At 43.3% G+C, this 27,623-nt stretch overlaps 6 protein-coding genes across 6 annotated transcripts; 1 reads left to right on the top strand and 5 right to left on the bottom strand.

The window, feature by feature from the left end:
• Window positions 1-90: 90 nt before the first annotated feature.
• K441DRAFT_552720 (xanthine-guanine phosphoribosyl transferase) lies at window positions 91-1,140 on the bottom strand (the record flags this gene model as incomplete). The annotated part of the gene is made up of 4 exons (XM_067643162.1): window positions 91-127; window positions 229-651; window positions 712-818; window positions 1,108-1,140. The coding sequence occupies 4 exons, from the start codon at window positions 1,138-1,140 to the stop codon at window positions 91-93; spliced, it is 600 nt and encodes a 199-aa protein (XP_067505651.1).
• Window positions 1,141-1,237: 97 nt separating this feature from the next.
• Window positions 1,238-3,938, bottom strand: K441DRAFT_657493 (uncharacterized protein). Its single transcript, XM_067648187.1, has 4 exons — window positions 3,358-3,938; window positions 2,577-3,247; window positions 1,986-2,381; window positions 1,238-1,827 (listed from the first exon to the last, which is right to left on the bottom strand). The coding sequence occupies exons 1-4, from the start codon at window positions 3,586-3,588 to the stop codon at window positions 1,617-1,619; spliced, it is 1,509 nt and encodes a 502-aa protein (XP_067505650.1). The 5' UTR covers window positions 3,589-3,938; the 3' UTR covers window positions 1,238-1,616.
• A 1,299-nt stretch (window positions 3,939-5,237) lies between these two features.
• Window positions 5,238-7,095, top strand: K441DRAFT_686112 (HSF-type DNA-binding domain-containing protein; the record flags this gene model as incomplete). Its single annotated transcript, XM_067651956.1, has 6 exons — window positions 5,238-5,440; window positions 5,493-5,591; window positions 5,645-5,712; window positions 5,767-6,119; window positions 6,170-6,239; window positions 6,290-7,095. The coding sequence occupies 6 exons, from the start codon at window positions 5,238-5,240 to the stop codon at window positions 7,093-7,095; spliced, it is 1,599 nt and encodes a 532-aa protein (XP_067505649.1).
• A 2,655-nt stretch (window positions 7,096-9,750) lies between these two features.
• K441DRAFT_657489 (uncharacterized protein) lies at window positions 9,751-10,888 on the bottom strand. The gene is made up of 3 exons (XM_067648186.1): window positions 10,743-10,888; window positions 10,005-10,673; window positions 9,751-9,909 (listed from the first exon to the last, which is right to left on the bottom strand). The coding sequence occupies exons 1-3, from the start codon at window positions 10,865-10,867 to the stop codon at window positions 9,882-9,884; spliced, it is 822 nt and encodes a 273-aa protein (XP_067505648.1). The 5' UTR covers window positions 10,868-10,888; the 3' UTR covers window positions 9,751-9,881.
• Window positions 10,889-12,126: 1,238 nt separating this feature from the next.
• Window positions 12,127-13,485, bottom strand: K441DRAFT_633248 (60S ribosome subunit biogenesis protein NIP7). The gene is made up of 2 exons (XM_067646370.1): window positions 12,856-13,485; window positions 12,127-12,806 (listed from the first exon to the last, which is right to left on the bottom strand). Exons 1-2 carry the CDS (start codon window positions 13,076-13,078, stop codon window positions 12,469-12,471), a joined length of 561 nt encoding a protein of 186 aa, XP_067505647.1. The 5' UTR covers window positions 13,079-13,485; the 3' UTR covers window positions 12,127-12,468.
• Window positions 13,486-14,308: 823 nt separating this feature from the next.
• Window positions 14,309-14,773, bottom strand: K441DRAFT_657487 (uncharacterized protein). The gene is made up of 2 exons (XM_067648185.1): window positions 14,706-14,773; window positions 14,309-14,650 (listed from the first exon to the last, which is right to left on the bottom strand). Exons 1-2 carry the CDS (start codon window positions 14,760-14,762, stop codon window positions 14,318-14,320), a joined length of 390 nt encoding a protein of 129 aa, XP_067505646.1. The 5' UTR covers window positions 14,763-14,773; the 3' UTR covers window positions 14,309-14,317.
• Window positions 14,774-27,623: the final 12,850 nt, after the last annotated feature.

Below are 27,623 nucleotides of genomic sequence, written 5' to 3'. Positions count from 1 at the left end.
CTTAATAACATGCAATGTGATAACAATAGCTGCCTCAATTAAGAGGACATATTCCGTCTAATGCCATGATGAGAATAGTCTAATCTATTGCTAGGTGAGAGCCAAGCGGTCATGCTCATCGATGTCCCTATCAAACCGTTAGCGATCAGTTTTCTCGTCAAAGCAGGGACTACTGAAATTAGCAGGCTCCTCCAATAGACCAGCCCGCAAAAGAAAATTGATACGTACGTCGACTCCCAGGGATAGCAAATCCAAACATCCCCGACCGTCTCCGCCGCCAGATACTTGCCCTCACCAATGATCTCTTTCGGCAGCTCACCTTTCTTATCCTTGTCCTTGTTGTGCAGGACGAAAATCGTGAAAGTGGTCGTTTCGCTCTCCCGCCCAAGCCTCTTCTTTGCCTCTTCAACATCCTTCTGCAACTCGCGCACGGCGTACTCCAGCGTTGTCCGCGTATCGTCCACCTCATCGACAATCAGCACGCTCTTGCCAATCAGGTTGGCCATCTCAAGACTGCTGAGATCCAGCCATTGCGTGCGCGTGACTTTGGTGCCGGGCTCTTCGACCGGGTTAGACCCAAGGCTCTCGTACAGCGAGAGCCCAATAGCTTGAATGGGGATGTTAGGGCTTCCCGGCTTCTTGAGGAAGGATCTGCGCGCGGTCAAGTCAGTGTCGTGTGCTCCAGCAGGCAGCCTGAATAAGAAGGAATACCGCAGGATGCGCGCGGGAACGTAGCCTCCGCCGCCAATGGCGATCATGAGATTCGGGTGGAACTCATTGAGAATCCGCTCGGCTGATTGCTGGCAGAGCTTGTGGACCTAAAGCGTGTTCTATTAGCAAACGGACAGAAAAGGTCGAAATGCATATTGACGAGGGCTTTGGTGGGGCACGAGGGATTGAGATTTAGTTGGTTCTTCCCAGAATTCTTATCTGGAAATCTCAACATGATGCAGCCACATTCGATAAAGGAGTAGTACCGCCAGCTCATGCGTTTTGAAGCCTTAAGGAAGAGCATCACGCAGTCGCGTGTAGCATAATCGTGGGCAGATAGGATATTTTGTGGCGGGATATGGTGGGCGATTAAATGGCAGATGGATTTTGGCATACCTGATTATAGGTGATATAGACCTTGTGAACCATAGTGGGTGAAGTCCTTCTCTTGTGAGTTCAGGCGGGCTGTGGAAGCTCTCGAATTTTGCTTTTGAGAGTCATCGAGAGGTGGGCGAATCGCGCCCGACTGTCACTTTGGGTTGTAGCCCCGCGGCGCTACGATGAATATGGTCTAGATTCCCTGCCGGGAAATCGTAATCTTTGCTCCGCCATCAACCTCATTCCTGGCCGGGGTTCGCTAGAATAGGGTCACTAATTCTTCTCTATCTGCGACACTAGGCCGATAGTATCATCATGTGAAAGATCAATACTCCAATGAATGGACACCATAACACGATTGCCCTGCGGCCCCATTTTCTGTAAAAGCTTTTCCAAAAGGACTCTATCAACTCCGTTTCGGAGCAATGTCTGGTTGCAGCCTAGGGAGCAACATCACCACAAAGGCATACAGAATTGATGCAAGTGGCCAGAGCTTGCGCATTCCAGCAGCTCTACCAGTCACACAATCAAGCTATACTCACTCTATTCTGCTTGTGAAGTGCCTTCAGCTCATCTTTGGGCAAATTGATGTCTTTATCGAAGCACCAAATATGGAGATAGTCAGGCCCAAAGAGCACGACAAAGATATCGTTGAGGAGGAGAAAGGCCCCTAGTTCCTGTTGTGGCCAACCGACTCGTGACTTAAAGAAAGCTAACGGCGACCTCAGAGGAGTCTCCCTATGGCAATCGCACTAATCAGTTGCTCAGATCTATTCATAGCCGGCAAAAAATGAGGGAATGGTGGATATGGAGCTGCGCGTGGGGGATAGTTTATTTGACTTGGTGGAGGAATGTCTGCATGGAAGCGAAAGAAATGCGTCCATAAAGCTACACACCTCGTGCCACAGCAGAGAACTTGCAACCCGCCAGGTTTTTTATAAATCCTGTAGGTGGTGTCTTTCCACGATGTCTCTCTCAGATTAAGCATAGAGTCCCCTTCACGATCTTCGAATTTGTTAGACTGTTCTGTAAAAGCAAGAGAAGACATTCCCTGCCAATCCTCGTTGACTGTACGTAAACAGAGTCTGAAGCCGCCACATCTATCAACCGCTGAAAATTGCAGGGGAAAAGCACAACATTCTAGAGAATATGTGCTGTCCTTTCCGATCTTCTCGCCGGTGTAGGTATATCGACAGAAATGGATGATCGTCAGTGTCTCAGTATTGGCACTCCAGCAGACAAGTATCGTCTGAGATGACGGATTTATCAGCACGGCTCTGGCAGGAAGATATCTGGAAGGAGACTTAGCTACATGATTTCAAATTGATATAGAGTCCTTCAGGAGGCTTATTAAAGAACTTGGAAGGCGACAGGAATATAGATTATGTGTAAGGTGTCTAAGCACGTTACGCATCTCGTGCACAGAACACCTTCATTATAATCTATGGGCAATGGATCAAATGAATAAAGAGAAGATATCGACGTACTCGTCTGAGAGGCTTCCGAATGATTTCTTCTCGGAAATGGCTCTGGGATTCTGAATTTGGAAGGTCTTGCACCTACGGCTATGATATTCCCAAACAAAGGCAGTGGTTTCGAGACTGTTATTTCTGCGATCTCTAAGAACACCTCCAATAGACCTACCACGGCAGGACCATTGCATGTCGTTAGCCGATGGAAGCCGGAACGATCGCTTTTCCCCAGTGGCGAGATCGCAGGCATAACAGGGACCTGAGTAGGTCGAAATAGCAACCAGCTCATCGGTCAAAGTAATGGATTGAATAGACTCCCGACCGTCACCTGCGACGGCTATACATTTTCCTGTGCGCAGGTTGCAGACTTTAACCATATCCGTCCCGGAAACCTTGTCAATCCAGGCAACGGTATCATCACAGAAGTCTACGCCCGGATGCTCACCGGCGGCTGTATGGCCAGTCCTCCTTGGTCGCTGGTCTGAGACAGAGATATGAATATCACTGTAGAAATACCCTGACTGGAACCGGTGTAGATGGTCGGCCTTCAATTTACAAATGGCGTACTCTTGGCCCTTCAGCGTAGATTCGCCCTCAAGCGGCCGATCACGTTTGGAGTACCAGGTGTTGAGCAATGCCTGCAGGATTTCAGGGGAGGTCAGAATTACCTGCCAGCGTCGGGATACCTAGAACAAAATTATCAATGATTTAGACTTATCTACAAAGGCTAGCGAGCCGAAAGAGACATGATTGTGATTAGACCCTGGACTAGACTTATATGATAAGGTCTCCTTACTCGCTGGAGTCGAAACGGTGTCAAGATATCGAGATAGCTGAAGACGTGTATGACGATTTCTGACGGCACAGACGCCACAATATCTAGGAAGAATGCCCTTTCCTGGAGTTTGTTAAGAGCCTCTCTCCATTCGTAGGGACTAAGTGCAGCGATAATGCCGTCGAGAGCAGCTGCTCGCGAGCTGTTTGATGATATCCGTTTGAACGCCTCTACAATGTCTGAGGCAGCCATGATCCCGGCTGTAAGATTGTCTTGGCGCTAGGGACCTGGTGTGTAAGCATAGAGATCCTTCTCCTGACAGCCAATTCTGGAAGCCTTCGGCGGTTTCGTCACAGACGGCGATCCGCGCAATATCTCTGTAGTCAATGGAAATTAGGATTGCATAAAGCAAAGTTCCTGGCCGTCGGAACTGGGTGAAGTCACTGCTGCTGCTCGGGCAGCACACACCGCAACTTAAAGCAAGCCAGAAGGCGAGAGCTCACGTTGGGATGCAATGCGAGGGAGACGCGAGTTACGCAGCGGCAACAGCAAGTGGCACAGCGTAGAGACGAGTCTCGTGGCGCTAGGTGTTTGAAGTTGACATGTGCAGGCGCGCAGGTGCCGGATGAGCATGGGAGAACCGTGTGTGCCGGGATGTGCTGTGGGGGTGTACTGTGCAGGGCGGTGCTAGGTCGTCCTTGCTTGTCTCCTCAGGTGGGCATTAACCATGTGGAGGCATCCGTTGCTGTGGGGGGAGGGGGTGTAATGGGGATAATAATGGAGGTGTTTCATCAGGCGTTCTACGGCAGCCCATTGCTCCCATAGGCTCGTCTAAGGGGGCGATTGGGCGAATCGCGGCGCCCAAGATCACACCCTTCAGAAGAAGCAGCACTCCGCACAGCAGCAGCTCACCTCGGCCAGATCTGCCAGCCCAGACCGTCTCCATTCGACCATTCAGCCACTCCACCGTCAACCTTCTGCACCCTTTCCCTCAGGTGCGCCGGGCCTTTTTTTTTTTCCTTTGCTTCGTGATGATCGACCCGTAGTTGCATTGCGCAATACGAGGCGTTTGTCAATTCCAATTGCTCTAACCATACACACTCTGGCCGTGCCTGGGCCACTGCTTGCGACACTTCCGCCGCCGTGGTTCGCATCTCCTCCAAATCCCTAAACTCCTCTTTCGCCAAGCTCACACCGCGTCTTCTCTTTCTCTTCCTCTTCCTCTTGCTCCTCCTCTTCATCTTCCACATCGCCGCGAAAGGCTTTGGCTTGCTGCTTTTGGTTTTGCTGCACCACTGCTCTTTCGCACCCGTGTTCTCCTTCAAGCCGAGCAGATCATCTCCTATCGTCCCATTCGATCAAAAACCCCCCCAGCAGCCTCTTAAAGCCCCAACGAACTCCAAGCTAGATTACACTTCATCCTTCCACTCTAGCTTTCCGACTTGGCATTTTTCCGTCTTCCACCGCCCAGCTCGAGACGCCGAATGAGCAAATCAATCGCCCTACGGGACTGCTCTCCACCGTACGGACAGCTCCTCTCTACCATGGTATAACCCGCGACAGGCAGCTTTGGGAGTAATACTTTCACATCCTCGGGAGTTTGGGAGGGACGCATACTGGCACATCGGCACGCTCTTCGCTTTGTTACGCGGTATTGGATAGAGCTGGGATAAGAGTGCTGAAGTGTTCTTGATGAATAGCTGCCCTCAGCATTTCTACACGCAGCGATTTTGTATCGACCAAGCATTTATTCCCATCGGTCAACAGAACAAATGGCATCCACCGCTGATTCCATTCGGCGGAGCCCCTTCTCGGCAGACCCCCACGGCTCGGNCATGCACAAGTCCATCCCAATACTACCTTCGTCTTCCGGTTCATCCTTGACCCCACCGCGAGATCCAATGGACATAACCCCATCAACAATCCCGTTAATGGGCCCCCCGGTACTCAGCAGTCCGGTCGGCGACCGCAACGGTGTTAATCAAACATCAGGTGGAGAATCCGATTCCGCGACAAATGGCAACTCTGTACCAGCCATAGGAGCTGCTGCTGCTGCGCAGCAACCGAAAGTTGTGCAAACAGCATTCATCCATAAACTATACAAGTAGGTAGATAGCGGCATAATTCCGCGATGACCCTTGCTGACTCGATGGCAGTATGCTAGAAGATCAGAGTATCCAACATTTAATATCGTGGTCTAATACTAACGAAAGTTTTGTCATGTCTCCTTCCAGCGAGTTTTCAAAAGTGTTATCGTATGTTGATCAATAGACGCTTTGACAACTGATAATCTAATCTGGATTTGCAGATCCTACTTTAAACACACGAACATTTCTTCATTTGTTCGCCAGCTGAACATGTATGGTTTTCACAAAGGTAGACGGCTAAGATTTGAGTAATTTCGCAATGAATACTAATGCGCCAATCAAGTAAGCGACGTTTTCCACACCAGCTCCCCCGACTCCCCTCTCTGGGAGTTCAAACACGGAAATGGAAGCTTTAAAAGGGGCGATTTGGTTGGCCTAAGGGAAATCAAACGTCGCGCTTCCCGACACGCACTCATTCATCGAGACTCGTTTTCTGCTGGTCCTAAAGTTCCGACTGGTCCTCCTCCAGCCGGAGCTCCCGTGGAACCCATGCCTGATCCCATAGAGTCTCGGCTTAATATTCTCGAGCACAATTTCTACGACATGCACACACGAATGTCACGATCTGAAGATAGTTATGCCTACCTGAATCAAAAATGCCAAATGCTTATGGAGGGACTTATGAGATGCCATCAAGTCAGTTCCTTGCAGCGATCGCTTAGGATGTTTACTAATTTGTTATGCAGTGGAATCATGAACTCACGAACTGCATAATGGCTTTGGTCCCAGATCCAGAGAATCAAGTGCACAAAGACGGTATGCGCCTCTCCACGTGAATATCTTGGCATCTTAGTAACAAGGGCTAGTGGCCTCAATGCAAAGGGATATTTCAAGACAAAACGAGATGCTTCGAGCACTAGAAGACCCTCAAGAACCTCTGTCAGCGCGCCAGTCTTATTTCATGCAGATTGACAATGCACCTCCACTCTCCCCCCGTCAGATGCCGCAGGATGATCAACGCAGAGGCTCACTCGCAAACAACTCCCGGCAATCATCTTTCAGACCACCAGTCCCGGCACATCTAGCAATATCTCCCCGCCGATACGGATCTATAGGGACTGGAAATTACTCGCCTTCCTCTGCCCGGACGCCCGTTCACCAACCACCTCCACCGCCGCCTCCTTCGATCCAGCAACCAGTCGCATCCGCTAGTTCTCCTCCCTACAACCTGTACAGACGGCATACGTCTGCGGATATCCGACTGCACGGCTGGCAAGCACCACCAGCGGCCCACTCACCCTACGCCTCAGGCCAGAACTCGACACAGTGGCCATCCTCGCCGCACCGGACGCCGATCGGCGGCGGCGACCAGCAGCTGCGCGACGCACTGGCGCAGTACGAGATACCCCGCAACCCGCGACAGCAAGGCTCGCGGCAAGCGACACCTCCGCTGACCAGCGATACGACTCCGTCGACGCTTAGCGCCGACAGCGGCTGGTCGCTTCCTGGGGCGCGGTACCCGTTCAAGGGCATCGACACACCCGGTCCGCCCACGCGCCGCTCTAGCATGGCGTCCAACGTGCACTCACTGCTGAACCCGGCCGAGACGGCCGAGCGCGCCGACGAGGACGAGCAGGATCCCGAGGCGCGCAAGAGGAAGCGCACGCAGTGACCAAAAAACCCCTGCCCTCCGCCCTCTCGGCCCCTGAATAAGGGGGCACTATAGCCACCATCCCCTCTAGGACCCTCGCGCCGCGACTCTGTACTTGTACACGCCTGTTCTCATCGTTTGTTTGGCGCTCGATGTCCCGTTTTGCACGCCTCGTTATATCCGCCTGCTCTCTCCGCATCACGCTGGTGTTTACTCGGCCCTATCTTTCGCCGCGCCGCGCCCTTGTCGGGTTGGGCCGCCCGTTCATCGTTAAAGAAACATCGTGGGCTTTTCTTTGCTCTTTCCGTCTTGCTGCCTTAAAAGAGACCTTGGAGGAGAAAGGGGTGAAAGGGAGCGGTACCGCATTTTGTTTAGCAGTTTTTCCACATCTATTTTAATATCTTTTTGTGTGTTTCTAATCTTTGGAATGTTCTTGCATTCAGAGGGAATATTTTCAGGTATTCTATTTATACGGGAGGCAAAGAGAAAGAAGGGTATTCTTTTTTTTTTTCTGTAGCTATTGCACGCCGGGGTACGACTCTCGCGTTGCTTAGTGTTTTGGTTTTTAAAATCGTAGTGCCTAGTGGTTGTGTCTTTTTTTCTTCTCTCTCCTGGTTTTTTGTTTTCGGTTGGTAGTCATGGCTGGATTGGATAATGGGCTCCTCCCTTTTTATTATTTTGGTTTTTGTTCGGGGCGCTCGCGATTGGGTGGGCTCGATCGATGTAAAGGGCTCCTTTTTGGGAAATCTTTTTTTAGTTTTTGTGGGAGATCGGTGGACCAGGGAGGGAATAAGGGATGGATGGAAATAGGGGAGGGAATCGGTGGTGTGGATCTGGGCCCTCTCTTTTTTTTCTGAATGGCGCGAGGAGGGGCAGTGTTGCACAAAGCTTTTTTTCCCGAAAATGCAACCGACGCATCGTCGACTTTTTTCTGGCACCGGCTGCTGAGTGACGTGAGCTTGAGCTTGAGCTTTGATGCTTAGTGCTACTGAGCTTTGATGCTTGGTGCTACTGTGCTTCCCCGCGGAAAGGGGGCCAGGCGGGACAGGGGTACGTGGAGCTTCGGTACCCGGGCATACCTAGTATGACAGGGGTGGGGTATAATGGTTGGTTCGGGTGCGCGATGGCGTAGGAGGGCACGCCAAGAGAGAGGAAATTAGCTGGAAAATATAGGTATCTTGGACGTGTCTGGGATCGGTTGCTGTGATGATGCGGGTTTCAGGATAGGACTAGTAAACGCGAGAATGGGGGATTTGGAAGTGCTAGGACAAGGTGTATTTGGATAACGGGCGCTAAGAATGGCAATGGGTACCTAGAAGCTAGAATGGATGTGCTTTTGGAAGCGAGAATGATGCACCACCTAGTACTTCACTGACTCGATTTCGCTAAAGAAAACTCCAGGCCCTGGCCAGGGATATTACCTCAGCGAGCTCAGACGTGATTTTTTTTAGCTAGCGTCGGAATAACCTACGCCGCCTTCCGAATTGCAAAATCACGTCTGAGAGCCTTTGGCGAGATTTGTTAAAAACGTAAGCAAAAATCTTAGTTTTAGTGATTTTATAAAGGGATTTCCTCTACGACGTAATAAAATAAAGTCTTTAAAAGTTAATAGATATATCTTAGAGGGCTACTTTATATACTAACAGCTTTAGAATTACATTATCCCCTCCTAAATCTAAGATTAATTTCGTTAAAGTTAAAATTCCCGTTGTTAAAAGCGTAAGCACCTTTACGTACCCTTATATACGGGCCCACATAAGGTATAAAAAGCCTAAAATCTCATAATCTATAGAGCTAGATCTCCTGAGTAATTTGATATAATTTTTACCTTATAATATGTTGTGGAGAGATCAATCAATTTTGTTGGGTTTATAAGTTTTCCTTACAAAAAAAGCTTATGCTTCCATACAAATCTCGCCAAAGTCCCTCAGACCAAGAAATCGATCGATTTCTTGGTCTGAGCTTCTGAGGTAACCAGGGATATGGGAATGGCATAGCTTATTAAGCACCTAGAGACTACCCTAAGCGGCTGCATGCCCCAGGCATGGAAGAAAGCATTAAAGACGGCAGTAATGCAAAGCAAATACTCCACTTGCATCATCATAATCAAGCAAACACAAGCGAAAGGCACGAGTTATAAAGGTGGCCGAATCTCTCATTTACTAGCTCTGACGACCCAGCTTGGGCCCACGGACGACACAAGCGGTATCTACAATCTCACCATCCAACTTCAACCGCTACCAAGATCTAGCTTCTCGCAAATCTCCATCAGCGGCAAGTATTGCAAGCGCGACACGAAAACAAACGGACAGCGGGAGAAAAGGGTTTACACACGCCGCGCCCCTTTAATCAAATTCCGCAGGAACCGGTTGATTTCAAATTAACAAAGGAAAGCAACATGCGAAGACGTCGCAGACGTTCTGTCTCAACCCTCCCCGCCCTTCTCCCGCCACTGATAAGGTCCGACCCGTCGCCACATCCAGAAACCCATCAAGGGCCTGGGGGAAAGCTTGGGTAGGAATTACAGGGGGGAAATTGGGTGGGGGAGGTAGGACGGGGTGTGGTGGGAAGCAAAGTTAACGCCCAGGACACGGACAGAGTGGGGATACAAGGGAAAATGATTGCAACCATAAAGTCGGCCGTTTACTTCAAGGGAAAGGAAAGGAGGGGAGTCGATCCGGGCTCGAGAGTTTCCGCTTGCGGGGTATGGGTTTCGTTCTGGTTGCAAGGTCTGCGATGGGGATCCTCATTCTGTACTCTGAGCTTTGTGATTGATGCTGCTACGTTGGGGGTATGTGCGAACCGATTTAGATGCTCTTGGGAGAGCGACTGTTACTGTAGGCACCTAAGTTTAGTAAACCATTCACTTGTACAGGATCAGGCAGCGGTTTGAGATGAATAACAGGGGAGAGGAGATCTAGGGCACTTGCGTCACATCCACAATATCATCAATGTGGTTGCACATGGCCACGAACAGATCAAAGAACAATTTGCCGCCATTCTCCATTTCCATCTGCATCGTGCCGCTGCGCTTGAACGTCCGCCGGCTGCGGATAATCAGAGCAAGGTAATGAGCGCGGAGGCGCGAGTCATTGTCTGGTGTATTCTCGTACGCGTACCGAGCACTACGGAGGATGGTGCCAACCTCGATTCCGCTCTGCAGGCCCTGCTTGCGCAGGGAGAGCCGCTTGAGCTCCTCAAGGCCGTACCGTTCCGCCGCGCAGTACACGGCAGTGTCACGAAGAATAATGTCACCTACGCCGGAGTGGAATATTGTCGGCTCAACACTCCCGCGACCACCTAGTTTAGAGTTGGGATCTTCGTCGGCTGCACCCTCGAGCATCCAGGTGTTACGTTTCTTGTCATGCATTAGACGGGGATAGTAATCCCCCTTGTAGAGATACTCGAGGATACAGGAGAATATTTCGGCCTCTTCGTCGGGCAGGTTAATACGTCGAGAGTTAGACTCGAAGAACTGGCCCCGCAGAGCCGCTGCAAAGAACGGCGAGTGGCACAGTACGTCTTCGTGTGCGGCGAACAGTCGCTGGTCTGGGCCAATCACGAGTGTGACTATTGCGCTGGTGAGGTTTGGGGAAACACTGGAGCGAGGATGAGTGTTAACGGTGGATGCTTCTGTGCAGCCTTGTGAGTGGACAAGGCCATCGTACCTCTCCATTGGTGGACTGTCCATCTTCTCGAGAATCTTCTGCTTGGTATTATCGCGAAACGATCTCTTCGGCTGTTTAGTTATCTTGCCCGCTCGATCCTTTGAAACAAAAGAGCGTTTGAACATTTTGGACGAAGAGAGGGATCGTAACGAGCGACGGAGGGCTGTGAAAAAAGAGTGAAGGTTAATTTGACGCGTTTTGCATGGGAGGAGCTCCGGAAGCCCTCAGAACTACCTTTCCTAGGAAAAGTTTGTTCTAAAGTCTTTGCTAGAATCTGCACTTGGGGAAGCGAGACTCTGGCTCTGTGTTCGGCCGGCTCTGACTTGTCGTGGGCGTGGAGATTTGGCGGGGGAGGGCTGGCCTCTTTAAATACCCGCCCACGACCGCCCTGCCAAGTCACAGCCCCGGGTAGGCTGCGAGCGGACCGTGCACCAAGGCTGTGTCCACCACCGCTGCCATTCGTCAATGGATGCTGCATGCACTATGACTGGAAGGAAAGATAACAAGGCAACAAGGCTGGACGCGTCAAACGCATGTGATTCGTAGAGACATGCGAGAAGTGGAAGCAGTTGGAATCATCGTCCATGCATTGAAAACGAAGTGGCGCATCTGACAAGCCTCGCCGACTGGCCAGCCCAACAATACAGGTTGACGTTTTGCAGAGGAGCAGGGGGTGAGACGAAACGTTCGAAACAACAAAGAGGGAACAATACATGTATAAGAAAAGTTCTGCAACTTCTTCACTCCAACACCACCTGCTACCACCTCACTTGGAGACCTGTTGTACCGATGCTATTCAGCTGACCGGCTTTAGGTCGATGTGAGTCATAAACTCTTGAGTGGGAATTCAGAGCTGAGCGCTGTGAAGCCGCTTTTGTTATTGCAAACAAGAAATAAATGATGTAATTTATAAATGTTATAGTCTTATGCGTTGGAGAATGCCTAGCGTGAATTATAATATTGCTAGCGAGTTATCTCATAGGCCCCCGGTGGATCGTTGGTACGTGCACTACGCGCACGTGCGGGCATGCTGCTCCTTATCACCCAACGAATTTTCCACCGGTCTGAGAGCTTATGGTCGCAGCTTTGGTGGAGCGTTAAAATACACCAAAAATCGCCCTTCCCACTGCCGCATCTCGACCCTTCTATAACGTCTAGATACTGTAAAAATACTACGAGGCGGAAACTCTTTATCTTCTCTATCTATTATATTAAATAACGACGTCGTAGCTATCCCTTGCACAGATAAACACGCTCTGTAAAATGTGGCCCATGCGCACCAATCAATGAGGTGCATATACGGGCGGTAAGTTGTTTTGCCATATCACTAAAGATCTTAAAGCCACAAATATATCGAATTTTGGATGTATATTGTATATAGGGCCTCATTCTTTAGAGTCAAGTTGATCTATATGCTCCTGCCGATAGAGGCCCTTCTTACATAGTGGTATTCGATTAAGGAAGTTACTTATTTACATTTAGACACCAAAAAAGTTGATATTCTTAACCCTGCGCACGGGCCACAATATATAGCGCTTTATCTGTGGACTTCATCACGCACTCTCTCAAGGTCTCCAAGTTCAGCCCCTCATCGCTTCGTCTACAGCAGAATTTGAGTACTTTGTAATATTGGCCGTGGGCATCTGAGCTCTCCAACACCGCACAGCTGAACAATCCGTACCCCCCATCACGTTTCGGCCAGTCCATCCCATGAATTCTGAATGATTCAGGAAGCAAACAAATTGTCTTCGTCCCGCAAGTACTCCCCGCAGTCTGCTTGTCGGAAACATGCGATTCCTGTGGGCCCCAATCGCTTCGCGTCTGAAGTTGAATTTGCTGTGATTCCAAACCCGAGCGGAGTGTCATCCATTCCGCAGATGACCACTCCCTGATGCGCGGGGCAGTCCTGGGACCAACGACCGACGTGCGCCATTTGGACGTGACTGCCATACAAGAAGGTCATTTCTCCGTTCGGCCGAATGTAGATTTTATGTCGTGCATATTCAGCAAGAAGAGACAATGCCGAAATATGCAGTCTGAAGCGGCCACTCTTTGTGAGTCTCCCTAGAAGAAGATTAGCCGACAGTGCTGCGCTTGAGGAGGTAAAGCTTACCCAGACAGGTGCCAAGAGACAAAAGCTTATCACGGCTGATCGACGTAGCAAACTTTGCTATTGAATCGCGTACGAGGAAGACACGCTGCTGAGAGATGCGGAAAACGTTGCGGTCAGCTTTAGGAGAATTGCTAGCGACGATGATATCCTTCAGTGACGCTCCTGTATATTCCGCCAGCTTTTTGAAGACGGCATGCATCTCTTTTTCGGTAAGGTTGCGCATGTTTTACCGGTTTCTTTGTGGCAGACTGAGTATGATTCCTTCTTATGCACAAGGGATGGCAAATCGCACTGCAAGATGTTTGCGCCTGTGCAGCTGTAGTCCGTCGTCGTACTAATCGCAGAAGCGCCAGGTGCCGACTCAGGCGATGTTCTACGCTTTTACCGGGTGACTTGGGTCTAGTGCATCCGCTTGTTGTCGGTCGTAGGTCGTTGTTGATGTGGTTGGGGTTGGTGCGGTACTTCTGAAGTGGTAGGGATTGGGTTAAGAGATGCGCGCAATACTTGCAAACGCGACAATAGTGGTGTCCAAGTTGAGTTCGTCACCTAGCTACGGGATGAGAAAACTGTGTTCCGTGTGGTTGAATATTTTGAAGATAGCATTGAACGAGCTTGGAGTCAAAGTCAACTAGAATCGCTTGCGGAAAGTTACCTCAGCAAGCTCAGACCATAGAATTAATTAGCGGACATACGTATATCCGCAAGCGGATATCGCTAACCTTTTTTGTCAAAAAGTTGATTCTAATGGTATTAACCTGCCTTCGTTTAGGTGGCTTTGACAGAAGAAATGCAGACATGGAGTGATTTCTATTACGTTCGGATATCTACATAGCCTCTTAAGGTCTACGGTGCTTTTGCTACCCTCCGTTGCCCTCCATGAGGAATGGGCTCGGAGAATTGGGTGCAACACGTAACTGCCCAAGGAACTTGGCAAAATTAACCTAGTGAAGCCTCGAAACAACGCGGCCTAAATTAAAGAGTGGAGTCCAAGTAGGATGTATCTAGGAATGAGTTATCCCTTAACCCGCTGAGGTGCAACGCTTGGGCCAGTTTCAGGGTCGTGCAGGAACGCCGTGTAGTTCTCATCATGGAGACTTAAACAAGAGCCTCCTATTGGCCGAGCCTTATCGATAACATGGCGCCCGAATCAGCGGGTTAAGGGATATCTTATAGAATGCGCGCGGGGCTTAAACTAGACCTACGTAATTCCTTGAGTACGGGAACCCGGAAATCGGCTTGCCTAGTCATAATTTAGCAAGGTTTCGGTCAATTCCTGCTTGCCTTCGGCTAAGGATACACCGCTGAATTTCGGTTGCCAATAGGGTCGCTAAGGAGATCGAATTGAAAGCGGGAATCGGTGCCAAAGTGCCTATTCTAATGCTAAAATGTCTAATAAGATGGTTACGAATTGCGAGTGAAATTTGTCTTTTAGTCTAACGAAGAGGTTCTTATTGATGTACTCTCATAATTCCGGGTCATCGTCTGCCATACGCTTCGCTGCTCTCTCCTGCCTAACATACCTCGCTTCATCACCAGAAGCAATCTGGTCTGGAGGTGTCTCCGATCTTTTGCGCTTCTTAAGCCCAGGAGTAATTGAATGCTCGCTAAGTGATTCCAGCTGTTCTACCATGGTCTCCGCCGCATCACGGTATTTGAAGAGTTGTTGAGTAGAGACAACCAGTTCTCGATCTTTATCTCCAATCTCATTATGTGCAAGTTCTTTATAAGCAAAGTCTCTCAGCCGAAGTCGTAGGCCTAGATGATCGGTAGGGTTTCCTTGGTCGTCGCGGAATGCCTATGAAGAATGTCAGAGTAAAGAAGAAAGAGTAGTGTTTTAGAACAGGGCATACATCATCCGCAATTTCTTGAACCACTCTTGACTTATTCCCATTAGCAGTATTAACCATATAAGTTCGCCATACCGACAACGTTGCCTTGCGCGACCCCTTCTTGCCGTATTTAATGTCCAGGCTAATAACAACTTGCACACTAGCATTCGAATCTGGAAGGAATATCCAAAAAGTGATCGTTGTGCCTGGCTAGCCACAGGTGCCGCTTTGGTTCCCGCTGTGGAACCCCGATCCGAACGCCTGGTTCTGGATCCCTCCCTCCTGTGATCCGATCTGGTGGTAGCTGCACTCGTACTTTTAGATTGCCCCAAAATATTGCCGAACTCTCGGGGGCAACGACCATGTCTGTGACCTAGACATTGCAGTTTAACATATGTCCCCACTGCGCGTGTTGTTACGTACAGCTACAAGGCCAATGTCATAAACCTCTAATTCGGACAGACGCCTCTGTGGACTGCGGCAGAGTCTTGGTGTTCCAACTCCCACAACCTGTACGCCTTTGATTTCGTTCGTGTTCAGAAGGGCGTTTTGGATGTGGGTATTGGCTGTGGGTAGGTATCTGGTACATAAAGGAGGTCTCGGTGGTATTCGCGTTGTTAGGCTTCGCTTGTGCACTAATTCGGAGGCAGCTGGGTTCTCCATTGGCATCCACCTACCAACCTTCACCTCTACATGCCATCCTATGGCGAAAGCGTTTGAACGCCAACTTCTCTCTTCATTCGTGTTTAAAAATTAAACGCCCCTCAAAACGTATGTATGTATGTATGTATATTCTATTATGGCCATGCACTATCTAGGGTATAGGCCGTTATAGAGCGCTAACTAAATACTTCCTGCCATTAATATGCTTGCTCTAGTTTAGAGGCTAACTATAAGAACTATATATCTATTACCTAACACTATACTTAACTAAGGAAAAAATAAAGGAAAGTAATGTATTACTATTAGAAGAAAGTTAGAGTTTAAAGGCGAGCCTAAGTAAGTAGTTTTTAACGCCTTATATCTATAGGGCTATTCCAGCATTATGCGCTTCTTAATCGGGAACGCACTAGTAGAGGCATGTATAGAGGAGGCTCGCGGTATATTTGGTTAAATAATTAGAGGAGGGATTCTTAAGAGTCTTTGCTTATTAATGTTGGCTTTTATACTCTCTATATTTTATACACTTAAGTATAAACGTCCGGTCTCCTTTATAAATTTAATTATAGCTTTAACTATACTAATATCTAGCTTCTAGCGCTTAATTAGGCCGTTAATATTCCTACCTCCTTCTTGTTTATATAAGTAGCCTCCTGATATATATAATAGATTCCTAAATTAATCTTTATACTACTCTCTTAGTTTAAACCTTTACTATATCTACCTCCTATAAAAAAAGAGGAAGTACTATATTAATTCTATAAGCCTATAGTTATATAACGCCGTCTTTAATATATTAATTTTATAGAGATATTTCTTTAGAAATAACTTGCCGGTCTATATGTAAGGCAGTATTGCTAGGGTGTACGGTAGGGAGCAGGCAAGCCGAGCATGAGTCACAAGGAGAGTCGATGGAAGAGGACGATATGGTAAAGAGTAGGCAATAGCCTCGTACGGAGAGAGACGAACCGATGGGGGAGGAAGGAGGCTGCAAGCCCGAGGAGCTTATAAGGGGTGGCCAAGGCCTAGCCGAAGGCTAGCCTTGGCAGCCCCTAAGAGCTCCCAGGATGTAGCCGAGTAAGGGACTAAAAGTACCCTTACACTATAGCTATATAAAGATAGTAGCTTTAGAGCTAATTAGCTGCTAGTATAATCCTATAGCCTTTTTAAGGTAGAGTGTTATATTAATCTTCCTTATAAACTTACCTATATTAGATCTTCCTAATAAAAGTGGTTTTATTATTATCTTAGCTTTTTTTAAGGCTTGCGTTATAAGGTACTATAGGAGGCCGTCTCTTTATAGTAGCTCCTCGCTCTCTAGTCTTATTACTACTTTAGTAAGCTTATTAGCCTTCTTATTTCCTATAAATTCTAAATAGCCTAAAATCTAGTATAGCGTAACATTATTTAGCTAAAGCTTCTTTAAAATCTCTATAACTGTTTCCTAGCAGGCTTTAGCCCTCTAGCTCTATATTAATAGCAACACTAATTATAAGTTAGAGAAAATTCTTATACTAAAAGTAGGTATTAGAAAACCTACTTAGTTAACAGCTATATATATAGGGTTTTATAGCTAGTTAGCTGCCTTACTAATTGCTAGAAGCTCTATTAAGTGGGCGTTAGCCTACTTAAAGCCTACTACCGTTTTTAAAAGCGTTGCTTTAGATAGTATAGTATATATACTAATTCCTGCCCTACTATTGCGCACTAATGTATTAACGTATATGTCGACCTACCCTAGCTTATAGTCTTTAATAATAGCTTAAGTATACTCTTCGTCCTTATATATTACTATATTAGGCTTAGCTATCTATAGTGGGTATATATTACGGCACTAGCAGAACTTAGTAGAACTTCGCGGTTACGTGACTAGAGGACCGTATAAAAGAACCCTACTTTGACCGGCGCTGCTCTTCTTCTCCTTTCCTTTCTCTAGCTTTAGATTCTTGTTTATAGACTACCAATTATATAGGCTTACGCGTCCCTTTTGCCGTACTTGTGCCTTAATTAATTAAGTCGCTAATATTATCTAAAGCTTAACTACCCTTTCTTCCTAAGAAGGAACTTAAATATATTTACGGACTATAAACTAGAATAGAACACAGAATTAGACCTAAAGAATATTACTAGAACTAGAAGAATAGAAAAGAATAATAAGACCTATAGAATACGCACAGACCAGAACCCCTATAGAATCCTACTAAAGGTTACCCTAATAACTGTACTACGATGCTAAGAAATATAGTAGCTAGTAAAGCAGCCGTAGGACCCTTAAATACCTCTAATGGTAAAACAGTAACTAACTTAAACTCCTAAGTAGAGCTTATAGCAGCTAATGCTAAAATTAAATAACTTTAAGAGCTACTTAAAGCTAAAAAACCCCCTACGCCTAGTAAGAAATTATTAGACACCTAGAGACTTGCTATAGTCCTTAAGGCTCTAGCCTAACGTATAATATTAGCATTGTTGCGGTCCGTAAAGGTTACGGACCCCCTGTTGCTTATAGACGGAACCAACCCTATATTTAATAATTGGAAGCTTTAATTACAGGATAAGCTTAAAGTTAATGCGGACCACTTCCCTACTACTTAGGCTAAAATGGTCTACGTCTTCGGCCGTACTGGCGGGGACGTATAGACGCACCTACGTCCGCGGTACGTATAGGACTTAATAGAGCCCTTCCTCTCTAAAGAAGAGATAATTGTTTACCTGTCTTCTATTTATAAGGACCCCTTTAAAGTATAAAACGCCTGACTTAATTATAAAAGCCTAAATATAAAAACGACAGAGACCTTCTTAGCCTTTTAGACCCGCTTTTTGCACCTAGCCGGCCAGGCTTAAATTCCCTAGGAAGATTTAATACTAGACCTATTTAACAAGCTTACCCTAGACCTATAGCAAGCCGTACTACTAGTTTTTACTACTATATAGACGCTAAAGGAACTTACGGACTAGTACTTGGCTATTAACTAAGGCCTCCGCTAAATTAAGGTATGCGCCAAACGGTATAAAGCTAAAAACCCTTTAAATTAGACTATAAGCAATATAAGAACGGCCCGTAATGCCCTAGCACGATTAGTAACCCCTATAGCACTACCCGTATAGCCTACCACTAATTTAGCAGCTAGCCGTGCGGTTAGCCCTACTATGGGTTCGGTGAATACTCAGCCTATATATAGTAACCCCCGTATATAGGCCCTTAGTAATTAAGGAGCTTGCTTCTTTTATAGATAGAAAGGTTACTATATAAAGGATTGCCTAATAAATGCGAAAGTGGATAAGGTTCTATTAATCTAGAAGGATAGCGCGGAGTTAGAAAAAGAGGAACCCTAGAGGAAGACTTCTCTTTAGGGTTAAAAGGGATTAATATATTAGATGTTAATCTAGGTCGGCTAGTTAGTAAAAAAAGCTACACTATCCCTTATACTTTATTCCGTAATAAATACTAAGTTTTAACCTCTGCTTTAGCTAACTCTAAAGTAAATGCTTTTACCTTAATAGACACCTAGTGTGCCGTAAAGCTAGCTAACTTTTTAAATATACTTATTAAAGAACTGCCTAAACTAATTCCTATTTACGGGTATAATAAGCGGATAGGACTACCTATTATAACTATCTTACGGATTTACCTCCATGTTAATAGATAAAGGTAATATAATGCCCCCTTCCTTATTACGGACCTAGGTAGCCACAATATAATTTTAAGGCGAAAATGGCTAGCCTATTTAGGCTTATAGCTTAATATATAGAGTAGATGGCTTACCTAGCCTAAAACTCTACCCCTAACCCCTTCCTTTATAAAAGAAATTAGTATTATAATAGAAAACCTTATATGGCCCTAAATTAATACTATTTACTAAGCTGATGCTATGTGTAGGGACTAGGCCTTTAAGAAAGATATACAGCTTAATTTGTAACGGATCCGTATACTACGTCGCCCCTAGACTACCTATATTATGCCACCTACATTAAAGACCTAGGAAGTTAGTAGTGACCTAGAAAAGCCCCCTATAGAGAGCTTAGGCCCTATATAGCCACGAAGAATAGTAAGGGATGTTAGACGTTATACTAAACTAATAGATTAGAGGGATAACCTGTGGAAGATAGAATAGGAGCTAAGAAAGATTATAAACCCTAGACCGTAAAATACAGTCCGGAAAACAGCTGTAAGGAAACTAGTGGACCTCCCACTAGTTAATATCTGCTATATTAGTGCCGTAGGATTCTACTAGAACTTAGTTTAGCCTAATACCGTTACCTTTATAATAAGCTTATATAAAATTAATTAAATAATTAAGGAAAAGGGAAATAAGTTTAGTAGATAAGAAAGTGAGCTTATAGATAAGGAACTAGTAGAATAAAAGCTGCGCTATTAACACCAGAAATTCAAGGACGTATTCTCTAAAGCAGCGTTTAATATACTTCTACCTTACTAACCGTATAACTATAAGATTAAGATTAAGCAGGGTAAAGAAAACACCCTTAGCTTTAGCCCCCTCTATAAGCAGTCTATTACTAAATTATAGGCTATAAAGTAGTATTTTATTAATAACCTAAATAAGGGCTTTATTAAGCCTAGCTAAGCCCCTTTTACCTTGCCTATTCTCTTTATTAAAAAGCTAAATAGAGGACTCCGCTTTTGTATTAACTACTATAAGCTAAATAATATAACCCGTAAGGATCGCTATCCGCTACCCCTACTTAATAAGACTCTGGCCTAAATAAGTAGAGCTAAGGTCTTTATAAAGCTTAATATCCGCTAGGCCTTTTACTAAATTAGGATAGACCCTAGGTCTAAAGATCTTATTATATTTTAGACCTATTACGGAATATATAAATATAAAGTGCTCCCTTTTAGACTAACTAACGGACTAGCTATATACCAGCGGTACATAAATAATATACTTTTTAACTACCTCAATGATTTCTGTATGGCCTATTTAGATAATATTATAATCTACTCTAAGAACGAGCTAGAATATAAGGAGCACGTCTATAAAGTCCTATAACGGCTCCGCAAGGCTAGCCTCTAGGTTAATATTAAGAAGTTAAAGTTTAGTGTTAAGCGTATAAAGTACCTAGGTTTTATTATTAGTACGGACAGAATTAAAACCAACCTAAAGAAAACGGCCGTAATTAACTAGTAGGCACCCCTATGGACCGTAAAGGGGGTATAATTCTTTTTAGGGTTTTATAACTTCTACTAATGCTTTATTAAGAACTATAGTAGGATTGCCTAGCCTCTTGACCGTCTTACTAGAAAAGACTAGCCCTTTTACTTTAACGCTATATATAGGCAGGCCTTTAATAAGCTTAAGAAACGGCTAGTATTGGCTCCTCTACTTGCCTATTTTGACCTAAAATGGCCCTTAATGCTAGAAACTAATGCCTTAAACGGCGCGATAGCTAGTTTTTTTCCCTAGAAGTAACCGGACGGAGAGTAGCACCCTATTATATACTATTTAAAGACTATAATAGATGCTGAGCTAAATTACCACATCCATAATAAAGAAATGCTGGCTATTATTTCTAGCTTTTAGCACTAGCGTATATAGCTAAAGGGGACCCCTAAGCTGATTAAGGTAGTTTTAGATTATAAGGCCCTAGAATACTTTATAATAACTAAAGCCCTTACGGCCCGGTAGGCACACTAGGCAGATACCCTATCTTAGTTTAACTTCTTAATTATATATAGACTAGGCGCTATAAACCGTGCGGACGCTCTTATAAAGCGTAAGCAAGACCTAGATAACTAGACGGCTGTGAAGATCTTACTATAGACCTAGACGCTACTATAACTAAAATACCTTAACCCCTAGATATAGGCAGAACTAAGTATGGACTTTTTAGGCGCTAAAATATATCCTATTAACTCCTCCGAACTTAACCTTATTAATAAACTACTATAGGCTAACCGAATAACCCCCTCTCTATAGGAATACTGTAAAAAGGCAAAGAACGTTACTAGCCTATAGTCCTTTAAAAACGGACTACTTAAGTACTAGGAACGGTTAGTAGTAGCTAAGGAATAGAACTTATAGACCTAGCTTATTGCTAAAGCTTATACCTAGGTCTCTACGGCCTACCCTAGAAAAAATAAGACCCATAAGATTATTAATAACTGCTACTACTAGCCCGGAATAGTTATAGATATTAACCATTATATACGGAACTGCGACAGCTACCGTAGATCTATAATTCCATAAGATAAGATATTACGAACGCTTTAAGTACGATGTTACGACTACTTGGAGAAGAGTTGGAGGAAGCTAGTTGGTTAATATAAGCACGGTTTAGGATAGAACCCGTGGAACTATGTGACGAGGAATAGTAAGCAGAGTTACGTAATATAATCTGTATAATCTGTGGGATCTACGAGATCTGTAACAGAGCGAACAGAGTAGACAGAGTAGATAGAGTAACAACTTTCTTAGGAGTACGGTTGTGTATTTAAGGACCCTTAATCCCTACCTAGATAGTTCCTTCCTTGTAGTAATTCTTAAAATATAATTAGAGTTAATCTATTAGGTAACTACTCCACTAGTTATTATTACGTTGTTAACTTACTTGCAATACCTATATACCTAGCCTATTAATAAGTCTACCATAGTTCCTACTATAAGGCTCCGTTATACAATTACTACTACAGTTACGGTTTTAATAAGTTAAATAACATGCTACCAAAAGCAGCTACCACAACGCCGTTAACGGCAGCAACTACTTTAAGGTTAAGTGGAGATATAAATATGCAAGATACTAACTCATAAATAGTTACGGTTGGGTAGTTATAGGAAATTGTTAATTGGTTAAATAAGAACAACTAAATACTTAAAGAAAGACTTAATGGGATTGGAGTAGTAAAGGTTAAGCTACCTTTAATTAAACGATTCTTAGGAGAGAGATCTAAGCTTAAAGGATTCCTAACGTAAATGCATTTTAAAGTTATATAAGAAGGGGCTAAGTTAGCTATAATAATGGATTAGATAGCCTATGTAGGACTATTCCTAATAGGTTAAGCACTTAAATAGTTTAAACCCTACTTAATAGAAATATAGACTAATAGAATAACTACTACCAATTAAGAGGTACAATTTGTATTTTTTAGCTAGGTAGAATTCGCGGAACGATTAATATAGATATTTAGGGACCTAGAAGCAACAACTATAGTAAAGAGAAAGCTTTAGGACCTAATATAGCGAACTTTAGTAATTAAGTACACGATATAGTTTTAAACACTTACTATATAGGTCGAATGAAATAATAAGGCGCTTATGGCATAGTATAAATAGGGACTTAAGGCTAAAGTCTAGGACGTAATTATTCTAATAGAAGATGCGAATACCCTAAGGGAATTAATAGATTAAGCGATTAAGATTAATAATAGGATCTTCTAAAGGGAACAGGCTAAAAGAGGCTAGGATAGAGTTCTATAGTTATATAAGACGCAGAGCACATAATAACTAAAGCTAAATTAGAAACTATAGTATGGCGTAGAGCTAATAAACCTAAGTAGTACTAGAGAAACCTATAAAAGATAGGGAAAGTAACTATAGAAACCTAGAAGTTAAGGATTAAGTAATTATAAAACTAAGGAGTATAGGCTAAACCAAGGATCTTAATAGCGGAAGACGTTTAAGCGGACTTTATAGCAAAAGTAATAGTTTAAAGACGGAGCTTATATAAATTGTGGAAAATAGGGTTATTTTACTAGAGATTATAGAAGTAGTTAGAGTTATTATGCAGTAAAGGGAACTAGACTAATAGTATGTAATATATATATATATAGAGGGATAATAGTGTACTATAAGGAATAAAAGAGTGTTTAATTAGAAGTTTTGCGTTTTATTATAATAACGCATACTAAATTTATAAAGACGCTAAGTATAGTGTAAGCTATTAGCCATAAAAGCTAGAGTTAAGAGGACTTAAAGGAATTAAAGAGTTAGATAAAGAATAAGATTAACTCTATAAGCTAAATTAAGATATTATAGTAACGTACGGATAATAATTAGCAATAATAACAATGGAGTTGGAGTACTTATTAATTAATAGCGATAAGGATAGTAAAGGAACTAACTAGGGGTATCTAAACCTTAATAACGCAATAGAAGTAGAGACTAAGACCGCTATAGAGCAAGGTTTAGTAACGGGTATTATAACACCGTTGGATATAACATCCATTACTTTACGAGATGGAAGAAGTAATATTTAGAGACGATTAAGCAAGCAGACGACTGCTAGCGCTAGCTCACCACTTAATAAAGGTAAAAGGCTAAAGGCTTAAGATTTTTAAGACGAGATAAGAGACGACTAAGATTCTTAAGAAGAGATAAGGTATGCTTAAGGACCTATAATAAACGATAACTAATAGAGCAGAGTAGTAGCTTAGTTTAAGAATATACGAATAAGCTCGGGACAAGTGTTCCTAACGGCATAAGATTCTTAAGAGATTTAAGACTCTTAAGACGAGATAAAAACACTAGTAAAGCCTAGTTAGACTAAGGCTGGAGCGCAGCTTAAGAAAGAGGTAAGCTTAGGATTAAAGAATCTAAGGGGTTAAGAGTTTGGAGTGTGAATAAGGATACCCATAAGTAAGAAGTAAGCGGCTTTACTATAGATTAGAGAATCTATAATACAAATAGCAGTTAGATTAGGAGACAGATATATAAACCTAAAGGACTTACCAGTTAAATAAGATATTTAGACTAAAGATTAAGAGTTTAATACTAAGATTAAGAAGTAAGAAGACTTTAAGGATCTACTCGTAAGACGTAAAAAGAAAGAAACTATAGAGGAATTTAGAGTAAGAATTACCTTATAGCAAGAACAGAAACTAGATAAGAGATTTAGCACGTTAGGATATATAAGGGATAGAGTACCTATACGAAGAATTATTAATAGACCTAAGATAGGTACACTAAGAGCTAAGTAACTTACTAAACTGGAATAAGAAGAGGACCTAGGGATTCTTACTAGGTTTAAAAAACAACATATAAAAGGCTGTTATAACGCAGTAATAAGAAGATACTTCCTTATAGACAGACTATATACACTCTAACAGCTGTACTAAAAGTGGTATAAGCAACGACACAATAATAAGTGGGAAGATTTCTATATGTAGTTAGACGAAAAAGTTATCCAAGACCACCTAATTATGGAAAAAGCAATAAATTATATTAAGGGAGCTTTAATTATAATATTAAAGGATCTAGAGGAATAATTAGAGGACTAGAGAAGTAAGAGGCGCGTCTTAGTACCTATAAATAAAGTTATAACGTTTAGATTAGTACAACAGAGGTTTAAACTTAAAGATAAAGATAAGTTAAGAGTTAACCTAAAGCACCTAGTATACTATACGCTATTATAGATTGCATGCGTAGACGATATATATAAAATACACAAGAATCTAAAGGAAAAGAACCAGAAATACCCTATAAGGATATACTAAATAATAGAATAATAATAGTATAGGAATGCTAAGTATATATATAGATAGCATCTAGCAGAAGTTTAAGAGAAGGAAGTTTAATACTTTAACCAGGAAGATTCCTTATAGAAGAATGCTTAGATGGATAATAATGGTGGGAATATCCAGAGAATACCTATCTATAGTATATTAAAGATAAAAAGCGAACTAGGTATTAGCTAAAGAATAAGCTAAGTATAATAGGATTAAGCAGCTAATAGTTGGGAAAAGTAGAGGCCTATAGGATTAGAGGGAGCTAGTAATAAAGCCTTAGACCCTTAAAGGAATTTAAGGACAATATCTAAATTTAAGAGTTAAATAGCAAGATTAGCAGTTTAAAGCATTGGTAGATAGTAAAGTAATAAGGAACTATATCTTACTAGTAGCAGTTAAAAGGATAGGGCTACCACACAGGTAAAAAGAGTACCCTTATTTATTAGTAACGATTTTAGGAGATCTAATAGCCTACAGAGGAGGTATTATTAATCTTAAAATAGAACTAATTTAGATAACTATTAAAGGGAGACAAGTTAAGATGTTTTTTAATATATTACTATTAGGGAATAATAAGGTAGTATTAGGAATACCTTAGTTATAGGAATATAATCTAAAGATTAATTAGGTTATAGGTTAGGTCAATATTAAAGATATATAATAACGCAAGATATAATAATAAACTAAGTTAGTATAGTATTAAGTTAAAGCGATATATAAGGAGACTAATTAAGGATTAAGTTATATACTAAAGAGATACCATAAATATAGTAAAAAGTTATAGTTACTAGAAAGTGAAAAGCTGTTAGAGTATATAGTATAGGATTATAAGATAGAGTTAGAACCAAGAATAAGTCTAAGGTTTTACCTAACCTATAAGTTAATAGAAAAAGAGTTATAGGCACTTAAGGAGTTTGTTTAGGAAAATCTTTAAAAAGGATATATTAGACTATTATAGTCATTAGTAGGATATCTAGTACTATTTATACTAAAGAAGAATGGAAAACTTAGGCTATGCATTAACTATAGACAGTTAAATAGCATTACTAGAAAGGATAGGTATCCTTTACCCTTAATTAGTAAAACCTAAGATAGGATTAGTAATGCGCAAATTTTTACGAAGATAGATCTAAGATAGGCGTACTATTAGATTAGGATTAAGGAAGGCGACAAATAGAAGGCAGCCTTTAGGTTAAAGGAAGGACTATATAAACTACTAGTTATACAATTTAGGCTTATAAACGCACTAGTAACGTTTTAGAAGCGTATTAATAATATATTAAGAGAACACTTGGATGAATTTATTATGGTATATCTTAATAATATTATTATCTACTTAATAAGTAAGGAAGAATATAGAGAATACGTTAAATGGGTCTTAAAGAGACTATAGGAAGAATAGATGCTAGTAGTAATTAAAAAATACAAGTTCTTTACTAGAAAGACGAATTTCGTCGGATTTATTATTAAACTACATTAGGAAAATGTTTATGCCTCCTGATAGTACTGACAGGTTCCTGACAGCTCCTGTTAGGGCTGTCAGGAGCTCCAGGAGACACTCACACTCGGCTTCCTGTCAGGAGGTCGCTTGGACCGCCCGGACCACTAGGACCTTTAGGACCTCCAGGACCTCCAGGACCATTAGGACCTCCAGGACCTCCAGGACCATTAGGACCTCCAGGACCTCTAGGACTATCAGGACTGTTAGGACCATTAGGACAATTAGGACAATCAGAACAATAATTAAATTTTAAATTTTAAAAATAAGGTATATTAACGCTCTAGTATTTATAGCCAGCTAATAAGTATAAAAACCAGTTTAATTTTAGGCATTATTCTATATATAAGGAATCTAAATAGTCCAAATCAATCCTTCCTGCCTACTACCTGTGTCTGTGTCTGTGTCTGTTATAGAAGCCCTACGTCGTTCTAAGGGGACGATCGCTCGGGCGTTAAGCGATTGATTAAGGGGGAAGCCTTTGCAGAGGCTCCAAATCGTCGATTGGCGGTATTCCCGATAATCCGCCAGTCGTGTACTAATTTCCTAACTAGGCCTAGTGCCTGCCTACCTGCCTACCTGCCTACCTGCCTGCCTACCTGCCTGCCTGCCTACCTGCCTGCCTATCTTACCTGTCTAACCGTCCTACCTGTTCGTGCCTACCTGTCTGTGCCTACCTGTTTGTGTCTGCCTGTCGGTCCTACCTGTCTATGCCTACCTGTCTGTGCCTACCTGTCTATGCCTACCTGTCATGCCTACTTGTCTATGCCTACCTGTCTATATCTATTATTCGGGGGAGAAGTCGGCCCGATCGAAGGCTCTGCTTGATTCGATTGTGATTAATTGTATTAATTTAAATCGTTCTCTATAGGCGTTTGCTGGCTGTACGTTTAAACAATAGTTGTCTGGGGTGCCTCTCTAAGAGGCCCTAATTTGATTTAATTCGGTAATAGGGTAATATTAAGGCTCTAGTTCGATTCGATCGATTGATTAAATTGATTATAGTGTTCGCTAGCTGGTTGTTCAAACGATTATCGTCTAGCTCTAGCGACGGTTGTATGGTTCTGGCGACGGTCCTCTCCTACCTACCTACTTACCTATCTGCCTACCTACCTATCTGCCTGCCTGCCTACCTGCCTATGTTAGTATCTAATTTAATTCGGGGGAGGGGTCGGCCCAATCAAAGGCTCTAATTAATTCAGATCGTTCTCTACGGCCATTCGCTAGCTGTATATTCGAACGGTGGTCGTCTAAGGTGCCTCCCTAGGAGGCCTTGGTTTGATTTGGTAATGGGCCAATATTAAAGCTCTGGTTTAATTCG

This window comes from Cenococcum geophilum (assembly GCF_001692895.1).
Source record: "Cenococcum geophilum 1.58 unplaced genomic scaffold K441scaffold_14, whole genome shotgun sequence".
NCBI classification, from domain to species: Eukaryota; Fungi; Ascomycota; class Dothideomycetes; order Gloniales; family Gloniaceae; genus Cenococcum; species Cenococcum geophilum.
This window is presented reverse-complemented; position numbering and strand designations above follow the sequence as displayed.

Excerpts from the sequence above, each read along its gene's own strand:
- K441DRAFT_657493 (XM_067648187.1), bottom strand. The coding sequence starts at position 3,588 with ATGGCTGCCTCAGACATTGTAGAGGCGTTCAAACGGATATCATCAAAC. Across the intron at positions 3,248-3,357 it reads CACCGTTTCGACTCCAGCGA|GTATCCCGACGCTGGCAGGT; the intron begins GTAAGGAGACCT and ends ATTTTGTTCTAG. Across the intron at positions 2,382-2,576 it reads TTCGGAAGCCTCTCAGACGA|ATATCTTCCTGCCAGAGCCG; the intron begins GTACGTCGATAT and ends GTCTCCTTCCAG.
- K441DRAFT_657489 (XM_067648186.1), bottom strand. The coding sequence starts at position 10,867 with ATGTTCAAACGCTCTTTTGTTTCAAAGGATCGAGCGGGCAAGATAACT. Across the intron at positions 10,674-10,742 it reads GACAGTCCACCAATGGAGAG|TGTTTCCCCAAACCTCACCA; the intron begins GTACGATGGCCT and ends TCCTCGCTCCAG. Across the intron at positions 9,910-10,004 it reads GATGATATTGTGGATGTGAC|TAACAGTCGCTCTCCCAAGA; the intron begins GCAAGTGCCCTA and ends AGGTGCCTACAG.
- K441DRAFT_633248 (XM_067646370.1), bottom strand. The coding sequence starts at position 13,078 with ATGCGCAACCTTACCGAAAAAGAGATGCATGCCGTCTTCAAAAAGCTG. Across the intron at positions 12,807-12,855 it reads GTCTCTTGGCACCTGTCTGG|GGAGACTCACAAAGAGTGGC; the intron begins GTAAGCTTTACC and ends ATCTTCTTCTAG.
- K441DRAFT_657487 (XM_067648185.1), bottom strand. The coding sequence starts at position 14,762 with ATGGTTAATACTGCTAATGGGAATAAGTCAAGAGTGGTTCAAGAAATT. Across the intron at positions 14,651-14,705 it reads TTCAAGAAATTGCGGATGAT|GCATTCCGCGACGACCAAGG; the intron begins GTATGCCCTGTT and ends CATTCTTCATAG.